The sequence below is a fragment of the Lissotriton vulgaris genome, chromosome 9 (genome assembly GCF_964263255.1).
Source record: "Lissotriton vulgaris chromosome 9, aLisVul1.2, whole genome shotgun sequence".
Taxonomy (NCBI): Eukaryota; Metazoa; Chordata; class Amphibia; order Caudata; family Salamandridae; genus Lissotriton; species Lissotriton vulgaris.
The window spans coordinates 927,171,780-927,197,793 of NC_141697.1; the positions used below are offsets into that span (position 1 = coordinate 927,171,780).

A 26,014-nucleotide genomic window follows, 5' to 3' on the forward strand; every position below is an offset into this window, starting at 1 on the left:
TGCAAACCACCCCTCCCGAGTTTTTGTAGTAACCAGGTTGCGAGGATTTATATAGAAGGTTAGAAGGATGTGTGCAAAGTTGAAAATTAGATTGAAAAACGAAAGAACTTGTTGCAGTAAGCATGGTTGAAAATAAGATGTTTTTATGTAATGCAGACTTGTTTAGCCTATGTTCATCCCTCAGAAGGATGCTTATCGGACTATGGTGAATAGCACGTTGCACTTTTTGTAAAATACAAGGCCCGGAAGACCAGCCTAGCCTTTCAAGACTTGTACTAGGGAAATGGGCCTCTGCCAGAAGAACTGACATCTACTATAATAGACATATGACAAATGAACGTAATAATCATCAAAGCGTCAAAGAATTAGCCAACAAAAGGAAGTTGTAAGGAATCCAGCAAACCCATCATCAATTGTTTATACGTTGGCTACAGAATCTCAAATGTAGCGAGTGCTTACCCCAGTTGCTTGGTGTTGGGAGAGAAATAGATTTATGTAATTACCTTCTTCTGCAAAATCTCTAAAGACTGTCTTTTCAACACTCATTTAAGGATATCACTGTCAGAGGGGAAAGAGACCGGATGTGGGAGCACGCGGCCTGACTGCGGATTGTGGAACATCAGCAACGGAGGCCAAGGCGAGACCACGGCAGTAAGGAGTCGCAGGACGGGGCACTGTTCCAAACAAAGCTAAGGAAAGGGCTGACCTGAAGCCCCTGCTCTATGATCAACGTATGCCAAGAAGCCCCCGCTCTCTGAACATGGTCACAGACTCGCCTGACGCCAAACTCTCCGCCTCCCCCTGATCTGTTCCCGACTTGGCCTTGCTCCATCCCCTCTTCCTCCGACCTACCATAAGGACTGTTCACACCCGCACCTTTCCACCCGAACTCCCAAGTTCCTCCAAATCCTACTGAGCTACCCAGAGAAGAGTACTCCCTACGTCAAAAGGAAGGGAGCTCCGACTAAGTAAACCACGAACTATGTTAAAATCCCAGAACAGTGACCTAGAACTCCACCAAGGGTCGCCCCCGAAGAAAAGATAAACAAAGTCTATGGTTCTGCCCGCTACCAAGCACCTTGAAGATGATGGAAGCAACAGGAAATGCCCACCACAGAAACTCAAGATACGAACAGATCTCACAATTCTGGAACAATCGCATTCTTTTATTGCAAATCTATGCTCTGCGCTACAAAAGAAAGTGCACCTGTTCCAAAACCGTAACGCATTGCTCCTATGGGGTCTGGCGAAACAAAGCAAAAAGTACCCCTGCCCGCAGACCTCCAACGACTCAATCCACATGAACATTTCTGTTGATAGGTAATCCAGGTGCTCAACAGTGCTGACAGAAGACGAAAAGGGACAACGAGAACTCTGACATTTTTGCTGTATCTCCTTTCTCTCCCAATCACCATTGGACTGACAATGCACCCGCCGTAAACAAAAAGGACTTACTTATATGATAACTCACCAGTTCTTATTCTATGATCTGTACCCAACGCCCTCATTGCGTAATTCTAGTCTGATATTGCATTACGATGATTTTTCCTGCAACCAACTTAACAATGAACCCGCTTACTAGATGATGAGATTTTTCAATGTGATGTTTATAAAATGATGTATATGCGCAGTTCCTTTGCCTAGGCCCCCTCTCCCTTACTTATGATCGCTGCATATAGGTATAGATAGGAAATAGGCCAGCAAGATGTCTTGGAAATGTTAAAGGGAGGACTGTGAAAAATAAATTCAAACTTGGTGAACATTATCGGCGCCATCTTGCCCCCTTTTCGAGCCCATTCGTGCGCGTAAGCGGCAGCCATTTTGAATGCCATGGCCTCCCTGCCCCTCGCTAATAGCCAGCGCGTCTCTCTCTCTCTTAACCTCGCAAAGCATTCCCCCGCACGCTGACAACCCCCGCTCTCTCATGCCTTGGGTCATAAACCCCTCTCCAGCACAGCTCCACCACGGAATCCCATCCTGTTCCCAGCGCGACACCTCCCCTCATTCCTTTCATGGCCTCAAACCCTTTTGATGCAAACCCCCTTTTCCTGTGTCCCCGTTTGTCTTCCCTGTTCCCAAGCCGCCACCTGGCCCTGCGGATATTGTTTATTACCCGTACAGTAGGAAGCTTCCCCTCCCCATCAAAGATCCCCGAACCGATCAAAGCCCCCACCCCATGAGATCTGATCAAACCCCATGCATTCCGTGAATCGGCGGAATGCCCTGCTGTGCGACCACCACCACCTGTTGTGACCGGGGTGGGGAATCCAACTGTAAATGTATGTGGGAACGGGTCTGGAGGGGAGATTCCGAGGATGTTCTTTCAAGTATTAAAATATTACGAGAATGTGTTATGTGCAATAAAGGTTGTAAACTCCACTATAAGAGGCCAGGCCTCAGAGATGTGGTTAGAGCACCTCGTGACGATACTTGCTGTCTGAATTGATGTGTTCTCCTCCGGAGAGAATAAAATCCTCGTTTCCCGCCTTCCAGTCTCCAGCGCCTGCTTCTTCATTGATTAATATTGGTGGGTCATAGAGGCGATACCGCCGGGCAACATAAAAGGGTCTTTGGTTACCGGTTGTCTTTGGAACCCTTTTTAACACCACCTGTCTGCTCCTTCCACCCGAAGCCCCCACCCTGTAAGCCATTCTCATGTGACCTTATCCGAACCGCTGAGAAGCTTTTACATGATGTCAAAATGAGGTTTGGTAACCCCAGCTCTGACGGCGCTTGAGAGTCTTCAGGACAGATCCAAGTCTTTCAATGTGCAGCGCTGGTAAACATATCTGACCCGGGTGGCAGAAAACAAATTACCTGGAGTCCGTGTTCCTGTGCACATTGGGTTTCTGGAGACGGGATGTCAAGTCATGCATCAAACAAAAGAAACACTTTGACGTGAAACAACTTGCAATATTCCAAAACTCAGATTACAAGTAACTTTTCCTTCTCAATCACATTTGTCAAAGATGCAGCAAACAAATCCTCATCAGTTGAAGTGGGAAAAAGTGGATCAGAAAGAGGTGGGTGGTCAGAGAGTAATAACGAAAATGCCAACTAGGTTTCACAGGTTACCTATTGTGGGAGTGTGCTTTGGAGTTAGACTCTAGGGCAGAGCTCTTTAATCTGTGGGGCGCAACCCCTAGGAGGGCAGTGAAGGCATAGGAAGGTGGTCGCACTCTTCATTTGCTAAAAGAAAACGTCCCAGAGGGTTGATACCGGTAGTCAAAATAAGCAGTGTAATGCACTGCACCAACTTGTGCTGCGTTGCCTTACACCATAGCTAGGAGGCCATGAAAAGCCACGCAAAAGTGACTTTGCTTGGCCTCGTAGATGTGGGTCTGCTCTCTGCGCAACCACAGCAGCCTAATAAATGACGCACCAACAGCACAAGGGGCTTATAAATAAGACCCCATATTTTGGAAGCAGCCGTATATTTTGGAATCGCCATTTTATCGTAAAACATTTTGCGCATTTTGTGGTGGTCTATCCTATAAAGTGTGTAATGCAAGTAAAAATAAAGACTTACATATTCACAGTGATTTCTATCACAGGCTGTGACCTCATAGCACTAAAAATACACAAGTCACTATTCTCCACTGCACCAACCAAGATTTAGTTCTGTGGCTCTCTGGTGTCACACAGCCTTTTGCAGTGCATTAACTAATAGAGGTTTAATAATTCATTATAGTGCATTTACCACTGAGTAACAGCATTTTTAAATGTATTTATTATTCATTGAAGCTGCCCCTTATTTTATATGTAGATATCTAACTGTGAAAGACCTAAAGAATAAAAGGACGTATGTTTTAATTATGATGAATGGTGTTCAGCTACCCCCAGTTACATGCAGTTGTAAATGGCAAGCTGTGAGCATCCCAAGAAATATAGTATGCTTTTCCTCTAATGAGAGCAAAGTTGCAGCGCATGCATTACAGCTATTATACCAAGGGCCACTGTAATTATGTGCGGCCGCAGCTATCTTAGCATAATTATAAATTTGCCGCAGTTGCCACATAATCCATCATCTGTAGAATAATCCAATGATTTTTGCATAAAAATGCATTCACTCGAAAGGTTCAAAAGTTATTTAAAAGCAGAAACAGGTGTTGCCGCTCTGTAGAAGGCCCTTTGTAAAGCTTCACTGGTCACAATTTTGTTGCTTATTTCTGTATGTGGGTGTTAAACTGGTACTAATGAGGTGCATGCACAGACTGACTTTCTCTGGAGACTACCAGGTTCTACTATTTTTTTACGGGAGAGGGTCCTCATGCCTAAACCATTTTGATGGGGGGTCTTCGGCATCTAAAAGTTTGAAGACCACTGGTCTAGGCAGTGGTGCCAGGCAACATCTGAGCAACTCTCCATGTAGGTGTGCTGTAAATCACTTGAATTAGGGCATTTCTAAAACAACTGAAGAAGCTGCCGTACCACTTGACGCCCTGAAAGAAATGTAGATTGCTTTTATGCAGCAAAGTTTCATAGAGGATTGGATCCAGCTGCTGTGGTCGACATCGATAACTGGCCTGAACTGATCACTAGCAGTCTCTCTCATTAATACACGAAAAATCCCTTCCTACTGCAGTTTGTAAGATTTTCCGGTGACAAGGAAGGATACCAAAAGACGGAAAGCAGAGATGTACTCTGATTTAAACAAACAAACAATGAAGGGATCTAATGAATTCTTAAGCACCAAACAATGTTGCTGTGTTAGAATACCACATAAGGCTCACTCCAGTTCATGCCCAGACCTCTCTAACTCTAATCTGCAGGCATAATTGCCACTAAGGAATCCACTTTTCTGAACCTATGATGCAGGCTGGCTTAGCGTATGGGTGCACATGAGGGGCAGCTAGACAAGAAAATAAATGGGAGCCTTAAGTGCCACATTTACAGGGTTACAACTGATATCAAGAGCAAACTGAACAAAACAATGAGAGATTAAACACTGGCTAAGAATATGGAGGTCAAGGTCCTGTTTCTCCACAGTTTAAGGCATTGTCAAGAAATGTCAATTTTGAAATCTGAGAAGTCCATACGCTACCACCATCCCACTCATTTCCAAGCAATATCAGAGGCAAACGGGTCGGGGTTTTAAATGTAAAAAGGGAGCATTCACAAGTTTTGTTACCTTCTGAGTGGAAAATCCTGCACAAACAGAATTTGAAAGCAAAGGACGAATGCCAAAAAAACGTTTGTCTGCCCATTTTACATACTAGAATGCATACATTATTGCTATACTGTTTTCATTGCGGTTGTTCCACAAAAGAGCAATGCATTGCTGAGAATGGTCAGATAGGTATGAGATAGCGGTAATCCATTAAGTCTTTAATGTGGCAATGAATGTAGAATGCCTAGCATGCATGGGATGTTGTCCTACTGTAGAATGTATTGTGTGATCAGGAATTGCACCTTCCTATGCTAAATAAGTCTAGTGTTTGTAATGGATTTTTACTATTGAGTGATGCCCTTTTTGGACAGGACATTTTTCTAACTGGGTATACTATAATTGAGACAGAACTAAACCACATTTAATTGATTAATGAGATAAGTTTTCTAAGGACTTTTTCAAAATTAGAATGTTTGTGAATAAGTCCCTTTTCGGCCTTAACCGCATCGCTGCGGCGGCTTTTCCTGCTGTGTGCGGCAATTTTCAAAAAGCCACGTTACATAACAAGCTCAGCTCGTCATCAGCACTCGACCGCCGTAGCTGATGACGAGCTGACTCGTCATCAGCAGCGAAGAGGTTAACCAATTCTTGAAAAATCTGTCCACTTACCGAAACCATCTTCCCCTCAGAGGGCATAAAGGCTGGCCTGTTGCTAAGTCGAAGTTTAGTCTGCAAGGTATTGAAGTTTATTTCTAGCTGGCATTTCTCCTGGACTTTAGGTGGTTTCTGAACTCTACGATAATCCCGGAAATCCTCCAGTTTCTGCTGCATCTCATGCATGGTCTTCTCTGGAACACGGTCTTCGAGCCAGGGAATTGTACGGCGAATCCATTCTAGCAACTGCAGAGACACAAAAGATTAAGCTCAAGTAAGCCAGAAAGGAATATGCAAAGGCTCAATTGGTGCAAGCGCCCTCAGGTAGGCAGTGCAAGACCGTAAATGTTTGAAAACAAGAAGAGCACAAATCCTGTACTTTTGATTACTGGGGCAGATGCAACAGTCCAATATGCATGATACAGCAGATAGAGACCCTGCTCAGTGAATATTTATTATACCCTGACCAGAAAGGATACCGTCAATCCAACATTCTATTTACTGCACAGGTACTCTCTTTCCAATTACAAGTTTACATCTGGCAAGCAGAGCACAAATGCTAGGTACTCACATCGCTGGCAAGCTTCTCATAATCCTCCATCAGGTGCTCATTCTCCTGGTTCACAGCCAGCACTTTACAGATCCTGTTTGCAGCAGTCTCAGCCTGAGGAGTTTAAAAAAGGAGCCCATCAGAAACATTAAAATTAAACTAAAATTGAAAACGAATTTGTTAAATTATGCATAATATTTCCAAAGAAAAAAGGAAAGGTGCAATATAATTAAGCAATTTCAGACAAGCACATACACACATTTCTAGAGCCCCAAAAACTGATAGACAAGACCCAAAATAAATAGGAGGCCGTCCACTTTAATGTCTCCAAAGCGCCACATGCAATGAACAGCAAGCACCTTTGACCAATGAAGGCAGAATGTTGAAGAGTGATCTTTAATTTAAGAAATTCTTCTGCAGTCTGTGCAAATATCTACACCAACACAGCAATGTTCCATCTGGCACTTTGGGTACTGCACTGACATACTTTTCAGCTGCTCATGGGAAAAGGTCTGTTGGTTTGAGGTTACAGTTTTATGAATGCCAATATCCATCTGGCAATGTATCTGTAGAGAAGCTGTACTTTAGCTACTATAAACAGTAACTGCGATCTAAGACTATGTTTGATAATGTTATAGTACTCAAATTGACTGCAAAAAGAGGTATCATGGTGCTTCTGAGACCGTGTGCAGATGGATCAGAGCAGATTATCATCAGAAAGAAGGACACAAAGGGAGGTTACATCTGAAAATTGAACAAATATGTCTTCAAAAAAACATTTTTAGCTTAAGAGGGTTGGCTTGAGATCTCAGCTCTAATGATATTAAATTCGAAGCCTATGGTGTGTTTACTGAGCGCCCTCACACATGAGCCAGTCGGAACTGTTGTAGTAACAGATTGATGCTTCAGGATGAGAGCAATTCATAACCCTTTAAAAATGGGCAATAAACAGGATTAGTTTTGGGAGCCACATAAATCGACCGTGAGTGGGAGAGGTACTTGACCCCACAGCTAGAATTTTTTTTGTGTATGTCAACTGAGATGTGTGCCTCATTACTCCCACTGTAAAATATTAAAAGATTGTACCTGCTCTGACTGCGCATGGACTCCTAACAATACATTTTCCCCCATCCCCCACAAGCATAATGGGCCATTAGCACAGTGTTCAGCAGCTGTACTAAATGGAAGGTATCTTCAGAAACATGAATCAGAGGTCTTTGACATTCTAAAATATGGGAAGCTGGACACAGTGTTCCTTACCGAAATCTAGCTCTCAGAGTCAGCCAACGTGACCGTAGACACAGAAATCCCCTCCGGCTTTAAAATCCTTAGGTAAGACTGTGAGGGAGTGGGATAGCACTTGTCTACAAAATGGAATATGATTGAGTAACCTTCCCACTTGAGGGTCTCAGGGAGGTGGAAGCAATGAGCTTTTGTCTGACCCTAACCCCTTAACAGTTACTGGCGGTGCCCTTTATTTACAGACCCCCGGTTCATGCTAACCCATGCTGGACATCATTAGGCAGCGCCATATCTTCGTGGGCTCTCCAGTGTACTCATTTCACTGTCGTGGGGAACTTCAACGTCAATCTGGACAATCCTTCTGATTCAGCAGCCTCCGTTCTCCTAGACACCATGGGCTGCTTTGCACTCAAGCAACAGGTCTTTGGCTCAACCCATCAAGCAGGCCATATACTAGACAAGATATTCGCCAACCTAAGCCTTGAGATATTGGATTAGAATACCCTGGTATGGTCTGATCACCACCTCTTTCACATGTCCACGAGTATCTAAGGGGCCATCCCTTCGGAAATATAAACAGAACTTTCTTGGGCTTTTCACAAAATCCAGCAAAGTGACCTAACTCAAGCACTGGTAGCAAACACCCCAGTCCTGTCAGGCTCTCTTGAAGAGGATGCTGCATACCTACATAGCTGGATTCAAGAGACTATTCACGAACTGGCCCTTATCTCGGCACACCATTCTCCCAGATGAAACCAACGGCTCCCTGGTTTAATGAAGACCTCAGTAAAAACAATGGAAACACTATGAAAGGAAATGGAGGTGTAAATACAATCTAGAGGATAAATCGAAGTGAAAGTTAAGCATTAAAGAACTTTTACAGAACGAGACCTAGAGTACTGGGGACACATGTTGGAAGGGCTGCAAAGGCCAGACTCTCAACTAGAACCATATTCAGATAACACACAAGGGATACCACCTAATGCCTCTTTGCCACATAAGAAGACCGGGGATGACCCGGTCACCAGTCAGCAGAGCGTAGGGAAGTTGGATATCGCTAAGTAGTGAAGACCCCTCCCCCCCAAAAAAAGACCAAATAATCCTTGCATGACTGGCAGATACCCGGCCCGTTGAATTAATAAAAAGGTTTGGTAATCACGATTTTTAGAGCAATTCCATCACCAGTCACAGCTGTGCAATGTTATAGGTTTGTTTTTCTCTTACCGCTTAACACTGTAATTTCGGCATGTGGACTGTAATGAACACTACTGCACACAAATGGTGCTTGGGTGAGTAAACCATGGACACTACGCATACCGTAATGTAAGCCTTGCTGTTAGCCCTACGGGCAGATATGAGAATTGAAGAATGTGTAAAGCTTATAAAAAAGAACAATTACTCAGAGGTGCAGCTGGCCAAAAAGGCCTTTGGAAGGAAGATTGATGAAGCTGGTAATAAAACTAAGAAGATCTTTTAAATGTTGAAATCCTTTTTAAGACGGGATGTCATGTCTAGATATTGCCAAGCATCTGCAGAATAGTGCCCGGAGCTGGAATCATTCTTTCATGACAAGATCACTACCATTCAGGCAAACCTTCTTAAAAACGTGCAACCTGACTCCACCCTTACTTATCTAAATGAAGCTCCTACGTCTATTACAAGAGGTTTCACTTTGGCCAGTTTCTGTCCTTTATCCCTGGAGGAGTCCTTGTCAGCCATTAAGAGCCTCAAGTCTGGTTCTCCTTCTGATCCATGCCCTACTGATATGCAGACTAAGGTAGCTTAGGTCATCAATCTGACTAGCAACAATATATAAAGCACCTCTGTCATCGAGCAAGGTTCCAGCACACTGGAAAAGGGCAAAAGTGCTACCTCTGCTAAAACAAAACGAAAAAAATCTACAGCTGATTCGAAACAAGCGGCAAGCTACAGACCCCATCTCCTTCCTCCCTGCCTTTTCCAAAATATTGGAAAAATCGGTTAATGAACAACTGTCACAATTCCTCGAGGAGAATAAACTTACATCCTAATCAATCAGGCTTTAGGCCACACTTCAGTATGGAAACAGCGCTCTTGGAAGTAGCTGAATATGTTAGAGGCATCCTGGACAGGGGAGGGAAGACCATACTTATTATGCTGGATCTATCTGCAGCCTTTGATTCCATTCCTCATTTAAGGCTGCTCAAACGTCTTCAGGCAGTAGGGATTAGGAACACAGCCCTAAAGTGGTGCTCCTCTTTTCTGGACAACAGAAGGCAAGAAGTCTGGCTGCCTCCTTTTTTCATCCAAAGCTCGCAAACTGACATTAGGCATTCCTCAGGGTTCAATGCTCAGCCCTACCCTGTTTAATGTCTATCTTACACCACTAGTGGCACTGGCAGAGTCGCTGGGTGTGAACGTAATCTCTTATGCCGATGACACCCAGCTTCTCTACTCCCTTGGAAAAGGAAAGGAGCTCGCTGGTGAGGCTATCACAAACTGCCTCTCCAAGGTAGTTTAGCGATTGGCCTGGAACCAACTGAAATGCAACCTGGATAAGACCGAGATCATGATCTTTGGTAAATCTTTCCCTAATCTCTGGAAATCTTTTTGGCCGGAGGAGGCTCCACTTCCGGGCCCCCAACAGAGTTCTGTAAGGAACCTAGGGATAAAATTGAACAGTGCCCTATCCTTCAACCGCAGATTCAGGCTCCAACTAGCTCTTGCTTTGGAATGCTTTGGATGCTGACAAAATGTCAACCCCTTCTGTTGGAAGCGGCTAGTTAGACTGTCATCCAGGCGCTAGTAACCTTGAGAATGGACTATGGTAATTACATTTAACTTGTGCTCCCATGGTACCTTCAGTGTAGACTTCAGGTGGTTCAGAACTCAACCTCCCCTCTAGATCACACTTGGCCGCTCACTTGGAGACTCTTAATTAGCTCCCAAGGAGAAAGAGGATTTGTTTTAAAGGCCATGGTTCTGATGCACAAGGCCCTGCACAGCCCAGGGGCTGGCTATCAGAGAGACTATTCACGACTACATTCCTGGCGCTCCTCCTCTAGAAATCTGGCTATAGCCCCACGCATCTGCCAGCTCAGAACAGGCGAAGATCAATTTTGTATCTTGGACCGCTTAACTAGAGCATGTTCCCGAAGGATCTGCATCTTAGACCAGACCTTTTAGTTTTTAACAAGATACTGAAAACTTGGCTTTTCACACAATCAACATACATTTCATTGGTAGGTGCCATCATGCCTTTAGTGCCGGGACACTCGTGTTAGTAGCAGTGCGCTGTATAAATCTTTAGAACATAACATCTGAACACAAAGAACATAGGGAGGGATGAGAAGGCACCAAATCAGAAGTGGAACTTGTTGTAGTTGACATTCTCCTTCCAGAATGTACCCAAGTTGGGAAAGGTATACAGAGGTGCCTTGCTGCTTTAAACTGGAAAGAAAGTGAAGTCCAACCATTTGGTAATAACTTGAATGTGTCTGCCACAAGAAGTGACCTAAATCCCATCAAGACCATTGCAAGGAACAGCTAAGGGGACGGACCTGCAAGTAGATAGCTTGACAGACTGCCCAAGAGCCAAAAGGATGCCCAGGAGAAGGAAGGGAGACATCTGGAGTTGTATTATCCAAAGTGCCCAGGCAAAACAGGCATGCAGGGCATTTTGGTATTAAAGAAGTGCCTCAGACACTTGTATGGTGCCTTCTGTAATACAGATTCCACTAGAGCAATATCTATGGGACTTTCCTTCAGTAGCAGATTGCCATGGCCCTATGAAAATGAGGAAACACTTTAGTGCTAAGGCAAATTACTAATCCTCATTGATGCCCATCAATACTAGTTGCCATTTTTTGTTAAGGGAACAACGGGAAGTAACATTACATCAGTCACAAGCTTATAGGTGATTAATGCTTGAAATGTGCTGTTATGTGTTTTTAGAGACTATATTGAGAGAGTATCCATATGTGCAATTATAATAAATGTGACAACTCTGTTTCCCTTTTACAGACCCGATGTAAAACTGATGCAAATCATACAAAACAAATGAGATCCAAAACCCTGGTGAGAAGCATCACCATACCCCTGTCAGAGCACTACTATAAAATAAAGAGTTCAGACTGTTGTAGGTATTTTTGAGTGCATCATTTTACACACATATAGGGATCATAGGGGAATTTATCCTCCGCATAGAGAGATCCAGAGCTTAGAAGAGTCTTGTTGTGACTCCTAAAAGATACAACAGCAGCAAAACGTGGAAACTGCATCCTATATTATAGTCTCCAGACATGATCTCCTCCCTCCGTCCCATCGGTCTACCTTGCAGAAAGAGGTAAGGCTTAAGGGGTTGATTCACAAGCATCACTAAGGTACAGTTGAAAGCTCTAATGTAGGTCCATATCATCTCTGCAGGGCCACGTCATGGACTATTAAGGTAAGTCCACATCACTTGACACGAACTGAAGGACGTTTATCAGATACTAAAATCATCTTAACCATCAGTCTAGACCTCATACTTCAAGAGAGCGATGGTTAAATAAACAGCACAGTTCAACTTCCTTGTGAGTTCTAAGGTGTCAAATTGTAAATTCTAGGCTTTACGGTTTTTCCACCATTTGAAAGTGCAATTGGCAAAGCAGGCTCAGCTTTAAAAGTACAGGTGTTTTGTAGTCAGACCAGTAAACTGCTTGAACAACAATTTTTGTTCCCATGGCATGAATGGATAGTGTGCTATCACAGGATATGGTCTCAGCATGGAGTGGATGTATTAATGTCGTTCAAAGATGGAACGCTTTATGACTGTGCCAAATATCCATTGTTTTTGAGTCCAGAGTATCTCCAACTAAAGACAACAAACATAATTTGAGTATAAGATTGCCTATTGGGCATTTTGCTCTCTAGTCCTTCAAAATCAAAATGCACATCTCCGTTCTAGGGAGTCAGAAGACTAAAGTAATCACGAGAGTTTCAGTGGGTAAGAAAAGATTTTTACTAACATGTTGAAATGTAGATGACTCACTGGTACTACTAGGTGGATCGATGAATTTGAATTAAGAACAGTCATATCTTCACATTTCTGGTTAGCTTGGTCAATTCTGAAATTATCATAATTGTCATATCTGACAAAACCTAAGGTGGATCAGATTCATTCTCTCAAGAATTAACAGCAAATGAAGGTGGACTTCAGTAGTGAAGTCGATGATGGTAACATTTTGAACTTTACCCAACCTCATGTTAATTATCATGGAACACTGCTGACGGTACTAGAACGTCCTGGTTGGCATTGCTTATGGTGCTATAAAAGCTTTGTGGTTTGCACTCTGCACCATACGGCCTGTAATGCCTAATGTTCTGGGAGCTGCTAGTTCAAATGATGAGTAGATGCCTCATGACATTAATGTTTAACTTTGATTCAATAAAAAAAAAAGTTTTCACCACAGTGGTTACCTCATTAGCTGGTATGGGAGACATAAGCTGAGTGAGGTCGACTAGAATGGTGTGTCCAACACTGGTGCTGTGACGAAGTGTCTGGCCCTGAAGAATTTGCCGAAAAATTAGTGGCAAAGAAACATGGTGTCATGTAGTATTGGTATGCATGGATAGCAGCCAGCTCATTTTTAATGTGACATAATACACTTTGTGAATATTAAAGTTGTTGTGATACAAGTGTGTCAATTTTAACCACTTTCTGTCACAACGTGGAATGCGACTATTTGTCACTCTACTGCACTTACACATTGTTTTGTTTGGACACTTTCTTTGGGACAAGATGACCGCCAATAATTAGAGTAGGGGGCTTATCTGGTGAGTACCTACAAGTTACCCCGTTGGTGGTGCGCCCGTGAGGGGTCACCTTGTCCCCTGCACATTTTTTCACATGTGATTGGTGCCTTATTGTGAACTGAATGTATTGAAAATTGTTTGTCACTATTTACCTTCTAGGGCACTGTCGTTTGAAAAAAGTCTTTTTAAATGAAAGGCAATAAGTGTTGCAAAATCACCACACATGAAATAAAGGAGGAGGTTTTAGCAGTATAAGAAATAGAAATGATACATACACAACGCAGAGTATAAAACCGAAGCATTGTATACACTCCATATACAAATAAATTGCCTTAGAGAGCGGGTTTTGGTGCGTACATGGTGATGAAGATAGCCAGCCTGTGAAGCATGCCTAGGTCAGTTCCCAAGTACTGTAGCCGATAGATTGATAAAAGAATGGATTAGGATTGAGCGTTTAAAAGAGAAAAAAAGTGCTCTAACTAGCCAGTTGCCCTGGTACAGTTACTCAGTATTCCCACTTAAGTGAACCATTACTGGTGCTGGTCACACTGAAGAATCTTAGTACTCATTTGAGTCCCAAAGGGAGCACTGTGAACTAAAAACCGGTGTCTTAATTACCAAGATACCCAGAGTCACTAAGGTTTTGGGGCTTGAAATTAAAGGTTTTTTAGGTCTACCAAGCAGAACCTTTTTCCTTGATTAAGCGAAGATATTATACATTCAAGGATAAACACTGAATACTTCCTTGCTTTCTTCAATAGATTTTTTTTTTTTTAAAAGGGCTACCATGTAGAAGGTCTGCTTTCTCAAGTATATATTCCACATGCTTAAACCTAGACTGGACTATATTGCCCATGATCACTACTAGAAAGTAAAGGGTGAACAGACTGCGCTGGATCAATGGGGCCTCCTCTGTTCCTCCCTTCCGTTATGTGTTGGAACTTCCGCTTCAAGAAAAATCAAAAAAGATTTTTTTGTTTTCGCTGAAAGTGAGTGGGTATAAGGATTGCAGGCTTTTTTTGTTTTTAAAACTGTAACACCCATTTGCCTCAAAACCTAGTGAGCAGCCCAAACTCTTGGAAATGCTTTAACCCCTTCGATGCTGATGACGAGCTCAGCTCGTCATCAGCCACGGGTGACGTGTGCGGATGACGAGCTGAGCTCGTCATGTAACGCGGTAGTTAGAAAACAGCCGCACAGCGCAAAAATAACCGCAGCAGCGATGCGGATAAAATGTTCGGAGGAAGGGGTAGCATTCTATCCATTCTGCTTTGAAGTTTTGGCTCACTGAGGTTCACTCATTTTTCTATACTCCAGGTTATCCAAGAAAGCAGCAGTTTAACTGTACTGCTGATATCGTGCTGAAACAAAAACAATTTAAAAGAATCAATTTGATGCTTGAAATAGGTTGAGCATTCTGAAACAGTTTCTCAGAAGAGTTGTCGTATTTTTGACAATGTCTGTAGGGCTTGGTAATATGCAATTCATTGTTCACCGTCTTTCTAGATATCAAACAAAAGAATGAGCATATTAGTTTCTGTGCGCAGACTGCCCTCCTAGCCACATAATGAGGACAGCCATTCTGTGCTACATCTAGTCTTCGTTTTGTGAAGACCAACAACTTGGCAGTTCTCACAGTAAATACTGATGAAGTAGCAATAATAGAGGTTCCAGTCTTGCCTTGTTGTACAGGAGGATGTGAAGAGTTTGAAGATGTCCTTATTGAAAATATACAGGGGGTAAATTGAGCCATTAGGCAGATACTCCTACAGAAAATGGAGCTTTCTGAAATCTCATTATCAGCTTCACAAATGGGCAACAATAGATTGATGAACAGAGGGTCTCTCAGGAACACACTTTGCAAGTTTTGGTTGTCAGCTGATAGCATGCTGTAAGGTAAAGAAGTAAAACTGTGTTCTGTGTAGATTGTGTCTTATTAAGCTACTTTGTTATTTTCCACAGCCTTGGTCATTAAGCTTCTCTGTGCAAAGTCCATTTGAACCAAACTGGGATGGTCATGTTTTTTGTATTAGTCACAAAATTATTTCTATTGTTGTAGAAGACCTGTGTGTACCTTTGTGGCACATTAGAAAATGCTCAGACAGCAATCATGAATACTCTTATACTTCGTAACACTTTGGAGTTCATAACAATAGACAACCAGCACTTCAGGGCCCTTCCTTCATTTAACACCTTCGCTGCTAGGTGTTTTCCCCTCCTGTGCTGAAGAATGCAGGATGCCAGTGTTTCATGACGAGCTCAGCTCGTCATCAGCACAGCTCAACCGTGCATCATGACGAGCTGAGCTCGTCATGAGCATGGAAAGGGTTAATCTATATACCACACAAACATGGACCAATCATGGCGGTGTTTACGCTGTGAAGAATGTCGGACTGTATACCATTACCAGCCAAATTGTTAGGCATAGCAAGTAGAGACCCTTAAAAATGTAAATTCCTTTCAAGCATGCAAAGTCTGCAGTATTCGCAAGCCTTTTTCCTCCTCTTTTCCCATGTCAAAAACAAAATTCAATCCTATCAATAGACAAAAAGGTTCTCAGATTAACATGGTTCAACAGAACCCCTGGATTCATAAGACGCAAGCACCATTTGTGCACTAAAACTCAACAAAACTACGCTGCTTTCAGAAAAACAAAATATATTGATTCCACCCCTACAAAGGTAGATCCTGGGGATTTACTTCCACACCTAATATCACACTGATACTGAAAACATACAAACATCTTCCAGGTTATAGCATTAGAGGAGAATATTGGAACAATTTACACCCCAATAAGCACACTCTAAGACTACTGCTAGGAATGGGTGAGCAATCCCTCAAACAGACAAGAAAGGTGGCAAAAGGAAAACACAACTAACTGCAGAATTAACTTGTGCATTAAGTTTTCATTTAAAAAAAGCCTTTATACTGCAAATTGAGGAAATGAGAACCATATTCTTTTTTTCATTGGACAAGTGAGAGAGAATCTGGGGGACACTTCAAATGTAAGTAGCAGAATAAATCGAACCATTAAAGAAAGCTTTTAAGTATTTTTAAGGCCAGTAACGCATACATCTGGTGAACACTTGAAAAGCTAGAGTTGAAAAAGAGCAGCAAGAGGGTGGTGCCATAGGCAGCTAGCTACTAACAGAGAGCGCGCGAGTAAGTATTGGGAAGAGGGAGTCATTTAAGGATGGTAACACTAGAAGTCAGAATGCTTACGCCCCCCCACCTCTCCCCCACCCCCCCCCCCCTCCAGAAGCCACAATGCTGGTCACACCATTCCATGAAGAACACTCCCTAGTACTTTCATTTAGGTGCTTTCATTTGGATCTCAACTGGAACCCATTTTCAGATTTATTCAGTCCACCGAAACAACAACACAAGATGGACACATCTCAAGTTAAGTGCAGAACATGCATGTGATATCAACATCATTGAACATGCTGCCACTGCTAAGACAAACCACATGAAGTGCACCACATCAGGTCGAGACTGTATAACAGCCCATAGCAAATGCATGATGACTTCAATGTAATGTGATCCTTGACTGTGCAGATCTTTCTATGTTCCACAACATCCAGCTAACAGTAAGAAAGTAATACACACCTAACAGTTCAGTTGAAGGGACATTGAATTTTACAAACCAAAATCTACAACACTGATATTGCCAGGTTCGCACCCATATTCCCCTACAAGTACTACTCATTACCTCGCACCTTAGATTCCAATGTCAGTGATGATGATATCATTGGCAAAGTCAATGGTGATATCACTGAACTATGTAAGAACTGAGCAACTGAACTGTGAGGTGAAGCACAAGTTACAATATGGAGGCAACCTACATTGGAGTCATAATCACGCTACTGCCTTCATCCAAATAGGACCAGCATAGATCATAGGAATGTGTGCTGGGCACCGAAGAGAGTGCGCATAATGGCAGAACCCAACCTCTCCATACATTGTGGTTTAATAAAATAATGTTGCTCCACATCTAAAACTTTGATACCATTTGTATATTCCATTCTAAAATTCTATTTTCCCATTGACCTGGGCTTAATTTCTCACTGCATCTTGTTTGTTAAATCAATAAAAAGATTTTAACCTAAAATGCAATTTTCTCCTGTTCTACTCACAACAATCTCCTCAGCACAGTCCTCTTTAAATTTTCCTATGGCAGGTTTAATAAAATGGGTGTAGCAACACAAAATTTCACTGTGGTGCCAGCAAAATCCTACTTTCTGATGCTCAACCTAGTCAACAGGACCAGTCTGTAAGGGCCCTTATCAGACTGGAGTATTAAAGAGGAATATCAAACCAGCATGCCACCAATGGTGCAGGCCCTGCCACTATATGGTTAGCATTTCTTCGGATGCTACGATTGTTTGAAAGTACTTGAAAACTAGGGCAAACAGCAGAAAATGAAATATAAAAGACTAAGCAAGCGATATTTTGCAGTTTTGTGTTGCTTTCTAATGCACATCTACATTTACCAAGTTCAGAAATGTTCTTATACAATGTTTAGTTAATCTGAAACTGGTGTTCTTCCCACAGGATTCCTACTATAGTTTCTTTTTAAAGTTTCTATATGCCTAGAAGTGGGTTAGAGCTGTAGCATAGCAAGAATGTGATGGGTCCTGGTGTAAGCAAGGAAAATGGCCCAATTCACGCAGTTGGGATAGTAAGTTACAGCAATTATCAGAGCTATACATGCCCCTAAGGGATTTGGGCCATGGTGCACTGCACCCTCTGCATCAATGGCAGTTACGCTCCTGGGCTGGCCATTGAATGCCAATATAAAACAGTGTAAGTCACCCTGAAGAGCATTCTCAATTCACTGCTCCTCTGCTTCTTAACATAGTTACTTATGGTGTTTTCAGGTTGAATGACAATTTATCTGGATTGCATTAATGGCTAGAGCAAAATCAGGATTAGATGCCCTCACTGAGCTCCAGAGCAGTTTTGTGTGTGTATCCCCGCTTAGCCACTGTCGTTTTCCATCAGAAGGAGCCTAGATGTGCTACTTAACCTGCAAATAAAAGATATATCAGCAACAACAGTTCTGATGACTAGCCGGAAAAGTGCATCTTTCAATACAAGTTCTCAAACCCACCAAAAGTACCCAAACTGCAGCCAAATAAAATGGCCTTTAAATCCAGTAATGGGGTTCAAATGATAGTCAAGATATTCTTTGAAAGATTCATTAATGATACAGGATAAATGGAGACAGTTTTAGTGATTCAAAACACCTTTTCCAAAAGAAACATTTTTCACTTGTGGCTGAAGGGTTCAGATTTAGTGGCTTGTTTTGAACAAGTACAGATTTCACCTAATTTATAAAGATATGTTTAAGTTATTATGATTTTTTGTTTGGCCAATCAATCAGTCTTCTTTCTTAATGACAGGCTTTCTATCCAGATCGTTCACAAAGTTATGCAGAGAATGTTTTTCCAGTACAGTTTTTAAACTAGAAGACGTGTCTTTGTGATGAAAGGGCTTTGTCATAAAATCCATAAATTACTTTTGTACACTCTCCACAACATATATTTAGTCAACAAAACCCACGTCAGGAGTACCCAAATGGCATTTTGGATCCAGGATGAAAAGCCTGGTGATGCTAAAACCAAATAACACATCTGATTACCTTTACAGTACAGCTCATGACCTCGCTGGAAAAACAGATAAGCATGTACATCTGGGAAGCTAGTAATCCTGAGATCATTGAGGTCCTGCAGAATAGCAGTTTGGATGGATGTCTTGGCCTATCTAACCTATCGAGTTGTATTGCATGTGAATAGCTGATCGAAGATTTCTCTATAGTGTGAGTTTAAATAGATCTCCGGTTTTTGTAAAAGTCAACATTGCTCATCAAGTTATCTTTAAAGTACGACTTGCAACACCACAAAAAATATGAATACATTTTGCAATATATCTAGCGATCCCTGCCCTAGAAGGAAAATGCTACTTACCAGTATGCATCTGTTCTTGGCATGTAGAGCTGCAGATTCTCACACTTGGCATTAGATCGCCATCTGGTGTTGGGCTCGGATGCTTGCACATTGTTGTGGTCTTGGAAGAAGTCTTTGTAATCACCAGATAGGTGACTCCTCCCTTGGACGATAGTGCGCATGGGCTTCGACTCCATTGTGAGATTGTTTTTCGCCATGATGGGAATTGATGTAGTTAGTAGAAACAGAAAAAATGTCCATATGTGTATATCTAAATAAGATAGAACTGGAACAGATACAGGTCTCGGGGAGGCGGGTGGGCGGGTGAGAATCTATAGCTCTACATGCCAAGAACAGATGCATACTGGTAAGTAGCATTTTCCGTTTGAGCCATATGAGCTGCAGATCTCACACATAGCATAGACTGTACAGCAGTATCTCCCCTAGCGGTGATCACCTGTATCCGTTGCAGTAGTTTGAAAGAGTTAAGAACGGCTTGGCTCACAGAAGCTTGCTGCTTGGCTTACACGTCCACACAGTAGTGTTTAGTGAAGGTGTGAGTTGTAGACCATGTTGCTGCCTTCTTCTAGGGAAATGTGCGTGTAGAGTGCCTTCTAGGGGGAATTGTCAAGATGCGTTTAGCTTTTTGGTAGCATATCTGGATACATTTTACTATCCACCTTGCAATTCCAGCTTTGGAGATGGGGATTACCCTTATGCGGCGGGGAGAAGGCTACGGACAATTGTTTTGCTAAAAGGTTTTGTTCTGTCAATGTAATAAAGCAGTGCTCTTTTGACATCTAGGGTGTGTAGAGCCATTTCTGCTACGGAGTCTGGGTTTTGAAAAAACACTGGTAACTCCACTGATTGGTTAAGATGAAATGGAGAGATGACTTTAGGAAGGAATTTTGGGTTTGTTCTGAGAACCACCTTGTTATGATGTAATTGTAAGAATAGCTCCTGTATGGTTAAAGCCTGGATCTCACTTACTCTTCTAAGAGAGGTAATGGCAACAAGGAAAACTACTTTCCATGTGAAGAACTGCAGTTTGCATTTGTGTAAACGTTCAAATTGGGGTCCCATGAGCCTGGTAAGAACAATATTTAGGTTCCATACTGGAGAGGGTGGTAACCTAGGAGGAATCATTCTTTTTAGGCCCTCCATAAAGGCTTTAATTGCAGGGACTCTAAATAGTGACAAATGTTGACTGTTTTGTAAGTAAGCAGCAAGTGCTGCAAAATGTAAACGTATGGATGAATATGCTAGATTACATCTTTGCAAGTACAGTAGGTAGCAAATTATATTCTGGATGGAGGCATCCAGTGGATCAATATGGTTATTGGTGCAGTAAATGGCATATCTTTTCCATTTTGCAGCATAGCAAGCTCTAGTAGTAGGTCGTCTGGCTTCTTTAATGATGTTCATACAGTCTGGTGGTACTTTAATATACCCGAACTCTAGGACTTCAGGAGCCAGATCGCCAGTTCCAGCTGACCTGGATCTGGAGGTTTGATCTCTCCATGGTTCTGTGTTAGCAGGGATGGGGACAGGCGCAGTTTTTGATGTGGAACTAGCGAGTTCCAGCAGTGTTGTGAACCATGGTTGGCGTGCCCATGTGGAAGCTACTAAGATTAGTTTGAGAGACTGTTGTTGGAGCTTGCGTACCACTAGTGGAATTAGTGGGAGTGGCGGAAAAGCATACGCAAATCTGCCTGACCAGTTCATCCATATCGCATTGCCCTTGGACAACGGGTATGGAAACCTGGCGGCGAAGGTTGGGCATTTTGCGTTTTCGTGTGTTGCGAACAGATCTATGTCTGGTTGGCTCCACATTTGGAAAAATGGTACAAGGACTTGGGGATGTAGTTACCATTAGTGAATCTGTTGTGTCTGTCGACTTTACAGATCAGCAATCTGATTGTGAACTCCTGGAAGATGTTCGGCAAGTAGATCTATAGTTTGTGGGATGGCCCATCTCCAAATGTTTCGTGTAAGCTGGGACAGCTGCAGAGAATGTGTGCCTCCTTGTTTTTGTATGTAGTACATGGCTTTGTTTTGTACATGTACTTGGAAAGATTTTAGTGCTAGGAATATTGCTAGTAGCTCCAGGTGATTGATGTGGAGCACTGTTTGTTGATTGGTCCATTTGCCCTGAGTTGTATGTCTGAGGAAATGGGCTGCCCATCCTGTGAGTGATGCGTCTGTTGTGAGTACTATCTGCGGAACCGGTTCGAGGAACGGCAGCCCTTTGGACATGTTTTTGATGTTCTACCACAGCAGGGAGCGATGTATGCAGCTGTCCACCAACACCAGATCTGTAACTGGTCCTTGAGCCTGATTCCACTGATGTGCTAGACATTCCTGTAATGGACGCATTTGAAGTCTTGCATATAGTACAATAAAAATGCAAGATGCCATCATGCCTATGAGCTGCATGAACACTCTGGCTAGGAGAGAGTGTTGGACTTGACATTTTGTGACGAGGGCTTGTATGCTTGCTATCCTGGCTGGACTGAGATACGCTAGAGCTGTGGAGGTGTTTATAGTGGCCCCCAGATATTGGTGTATATGAGAAGGCTGGAAATGCGACTTGGTGTAGTTGATTGTAAACCCCAAGTTGTGTAATGTTTGAATGGTTTGAGGAGTGTGTTGAACACACTAATTGAGGGACTTGGCTTTTATTAGCCAGTCGTCTAGATATGGGAAGACATGTATCTGTTGTCTTCTGAGATGTTCCGCTACTACTGCAAGGCACTTTGTGAACACTCTGGGTGCAGTGGTGACTCCGAATTGAAGAACTTTGAATTGGTAGTATTGTCCATCCACTACAAACTTTAGACCCTTCCTGTGAGAAGGATGTATGGAAATGTGGTAGTAGGCGTCCTTGAGATCTAGTGTGGCATAGAAGTCGCCTTGTTGCAGTAGAGGGAGCACTTGTTGGAAAGTGATCATATGAAAATAATCTGAGTGTATATATAGGCTGAGGGGTCCTGAGATCTAGTATTGGTCTTAGAGTCCCATCTTTCTTGGGTATTAGGAAGTACAGCGAGTAAACCCCTGTCCCTTGATGTTGTAAGGGAGCAATCTCTATTGCATGCTTTTGAAGCAGTGAGAGAACTTCTTGTTTTCAGAGCGTAAGACGTTCTGTGGACATGGGATGCTGCTTGGGAAGAATGTGTGAGGGGGTAGCTGTAAGAAGAATATAGAAGGAACGACGAAAGGAGCCACGTGTTTGTGGAGACTGTGAAGCTCCCGTGGACTTAGCAGTCTCCGTGTCTTTCTTCATTTTTGCAACTGCAGTGTCTACAGCCGGGCCACAAAGTTGCTGTTGGTTGAACGGCTGGTTGAGGATACTAGTCTGGACTTCCTGCTTAAAGCCTGAGATGCGCAGCCAGGTTTGTCGTCTTAGTAGTACACTGGTATTGATTGATCTAGAGGCAGTGTCTGCTGCGTCAAGTGCACATTTTATTGACGCATTTGAAATGAGCATGCCCTCTTGAATTAGATCATTTGCTTGTGTTTTATATTGGTCAGGCAAATGTTGTAGTAGGGTTTCCAACTGATCAAAGTAGGGTTTCCAACTGATCGTAGGGAGCCCTATGATATCTTGCGGCTGTGCTTGCGTGTTGGCTATGCGCCAATGATTGGCCGCTTGTGCAACTAGCCTTTTACCAGAAGCGTCTAGCAATTGGGATTCTTTATCCGGGGGTGGCGCTTCTCCAGAGGTTTGAGAGTTGGCGCGCTTTATAGCGTTGGAAACTATTAGAGAATCCAAAGGCAGCTGTCCTTTAATGTAAGCCGGGTCTGCAGGGGCCGGTTTATACTTTATTTCTATTCTAGGGTTAAGAATCCTGGCACGTACGGGATCTTTAAACACTTCTGGGGCATGTTTAATGACTCCCTTAATCATAGGCAATATTTGCACGGCTTTCTGGGACTGTTCAAATGTATCCAACAGAAAATCCTCCTCTGCTGCATCTGAGTGCATTGTGACGCCATGATAGATGGCAGCCCTATTAATTAACAGCCCAAAACCAATATTATCGTCTGGGGGAGATGGTTTTGAGGGGTATGTGTGTGGGCTTGGGATGTCTGGTATATCTGTTGGGAGAGGGTACTCCCAATCATCTGGGTCAGTTGAATTCGTGAAAGGGGTGGGGGGGTGACCCAGATGACCCTAAGTCCTTATTATCATCCTCATCTGTGGGTGTATAAGGTGGAGAAGTCTCAGTCTGAGGTGGTGTGATAGATGTAGGAAGAGGAGAAGGATTAGAAGGAAGTATAGGAGAAGAGGGATGCATAGGTGATGTGGCAGAGTCCTTTATAGGCACTGGAGGAGCAGGTGCTGTGTGACTTCTTTTCTATATGGCACGGTGATGGTATGTCCTGTTTGTGGATCAATATGAATCTTTTTCTGTTTAGGATCGACAGGATCCGGCTGAAAAAGTTACTCTTCCTTAGGAACTGCTTTAGGCGCCATTTTTTTGGGTTCCGAGCAGGGTTGGTGTTGACTTTTATTGTTTTTGGCCTTAGGAGGCGTGGTAGAGTCCTTAGGCGTAGGTTTTGGTTCCGAGGCTCTTGGTTTCAGAGCCGAAGCGTGATTTTTAGGCTTGGAAACGTTCGAAGCCAGTTTATCGACGTGCCTTGATGTTTTCAGGCCGATTTATCTTCGGAGGTGGAAGGCGTCATAACTGATCCCAGAGCCGAGAGTTCTTTTGGTTTCAGCGCCGAAGGTGCTGGTGTGATTAGTACATGCGGTTTGCTCGGTCCCGAGCTACCGAAAGGCTTATCTTATCCTTCGGAGCCGGGCTCAGAGGTGGGGTTTCTGAAGTGTGTTATCGGTCGCGACTGGGGCCAGCAGGCGAAGTCTTCACCATTGCCTTTGGTTTTGTTGGCGGGGTTGGGGTAGGGGCAGTAGTACTCACTCTTTGACCAGGAGTGATGGGGTCGTCTGAGTCTTCTGCCTCTGACACGATTTGGAGATCTTCAGAATCTTCTTCTGGGACATCTGGGCCTTCGAAGATGTCCACTGGTTACGGTGCCGATCATTGCATGATGTGTCCACGAGCTCTTCGATCTCGAATGGTCTTCTTCGATCGAAAGGATGCGCAGGCTGGACAGCTGGACTCGTCATGTTCAGGTGAAAGGCACAGGTTGCAGGCCTTGTGATGTTCACTGTGTGGAAATTTTGCTCTACACTTGGGGCATTTCTTGAATGGTGTCCTTTCCATGAGCCGTAGGCCTCAATGGGTAGGCCAGACGGCCGCGTCGATGACCGGAATCAAACCAATGAAAGTTGGTCGAAGCTGAAGATGTTTGAAGTTAATTTGAAGGGTTTTATGGAAATTTTTGTTGAGTCGAAAAGGTTTTCGAACCGAAGCACAAAGGTGCATCCAAACCCAATGGCGTAAAAAAACAATCTAAGGATGGAGTCGCTGCCCATGCGCACTATTGTCCAAGGGAGGAGTCACCTATCTTGTGACTACAAAAACTTCTTCCAAGACAACAACAATGTGCAAGCATCCAAGCCCAATACCAGTTGGCGATCTGATGCCAAGTATGAGATCTGCAGCTCATATGCCTCGGACATTGTATTCTCTAAATGTGGCATGGAAACTCCTGCATAAAGTGGTTTAATGATATGGCGAATTACGATCAATATGAAACATAAGCACTCATTTAAGCAACTAAATTCTAAGATGTCAGATGCAGAGCGATTTTGGATCCAGTTGATAAAAATTGCTGTATGGGGAGGTTAGCAAAAAGGATGGAGGACATCTCTGGCAGAATTGAGAACCGTGCTTTGAGCTTAAACAAAAAGCAGCAAGAATGATTGTCATTTGCAAAAGACATTTAGCACAATACATTTGGTATTCCTGGAAGCAGGGGGGTGGGGTCTCCAACCTAAGGAGTCATGTATTTATATGGTGTACCAGCAAAAGTAGTGGAAAGACTCTTTGGGATACAGTCTTTGAAATGAAATGGATAGTGGCCATGTATCGATTGATAAGCAAAAGTCAAAAACGCATCCCAAAGTCCAGAAATTCTTGAAGATAAGGAATTACACCATATTCACCCCTCCTCTCTCTGCAGCATGCACTTGTTTGATTCCTCCCTTACAGAGAAAGGCAGAACCCTCTTTCAACAGTGGAACACCACGCAATTTGGAATCTGTGCAACACTATTGCCCAATTATGGAAAGTACACACTGCTCTAAAGTTATTTGAGTCCATTAGTTAACAAATAACCGTAGTCTGATGAGCCAAGAGGAATGGGTCTATAACAATGAGAGCTGTATTACTCATTGGAAGTGGAGGCAACTCTTCCTTAAGGCCCCTTCACTTCAGACTTTGTCTTTGCTCAACAGTACCTCTTGAAACACTGTTGGTGCTGCCTGAACTGTTGTTCATATTGGTATATCTGTGGGGAATGAAAGGACTGCTTTGGGACAGAACTTGTCTGCATGATGGGACGTCTCAGTAACTTTGTAGATTGCTTCTATCATTTCCTCCATTTTTTGGGCAAGAGTGGGGATCAACATAAAAAGACAGGGCTTAGATGAGTTGCTGAACGTCTGGGGGAAAATGGATGGTCAAAGTAAATGTAAATGTGCTGGACTTGTAAAGCGCACAGCTGCCCGTAAGCGTCCCGGCGCTTGCTTAGGGAACCTGTCCTGGTATTCCCCTGTGAGAAACCACGGCAGGGTGACCACAAAGTAAAAGCCAGGCATCCCGC

The 26,014-nt window shown here is 43.1% G+C and overlaps 1 protein-coding gene across 1 annotated transcript in view; it reads right to left on the bottom strand.

Moving 5' to 3' along the window:
- Nucleotides 1-26,014, bottom strand: part of LOC147692541 (alpha-actinin-4) — a 335,353-nt gene that overhangs the window by 122,287 nt on the left and 187,052 nt on the right. The window contains exons 9-10 of the mRNA XM_086938767.1: nt 6,336-6,428; nt 5,780-6,010 (exon numbers count right to left, since the gene is read on the bottom strand). Of these exons, the coding sequence (XP_086794893.1) occupies nt 5,780-6,010; nt 6,336-6,428 (324 nt within the window). The remainder of the gene's footprint in view (nt 1-5,779; nt 6,011-6,335; nt 6,429-26,014) is intronic.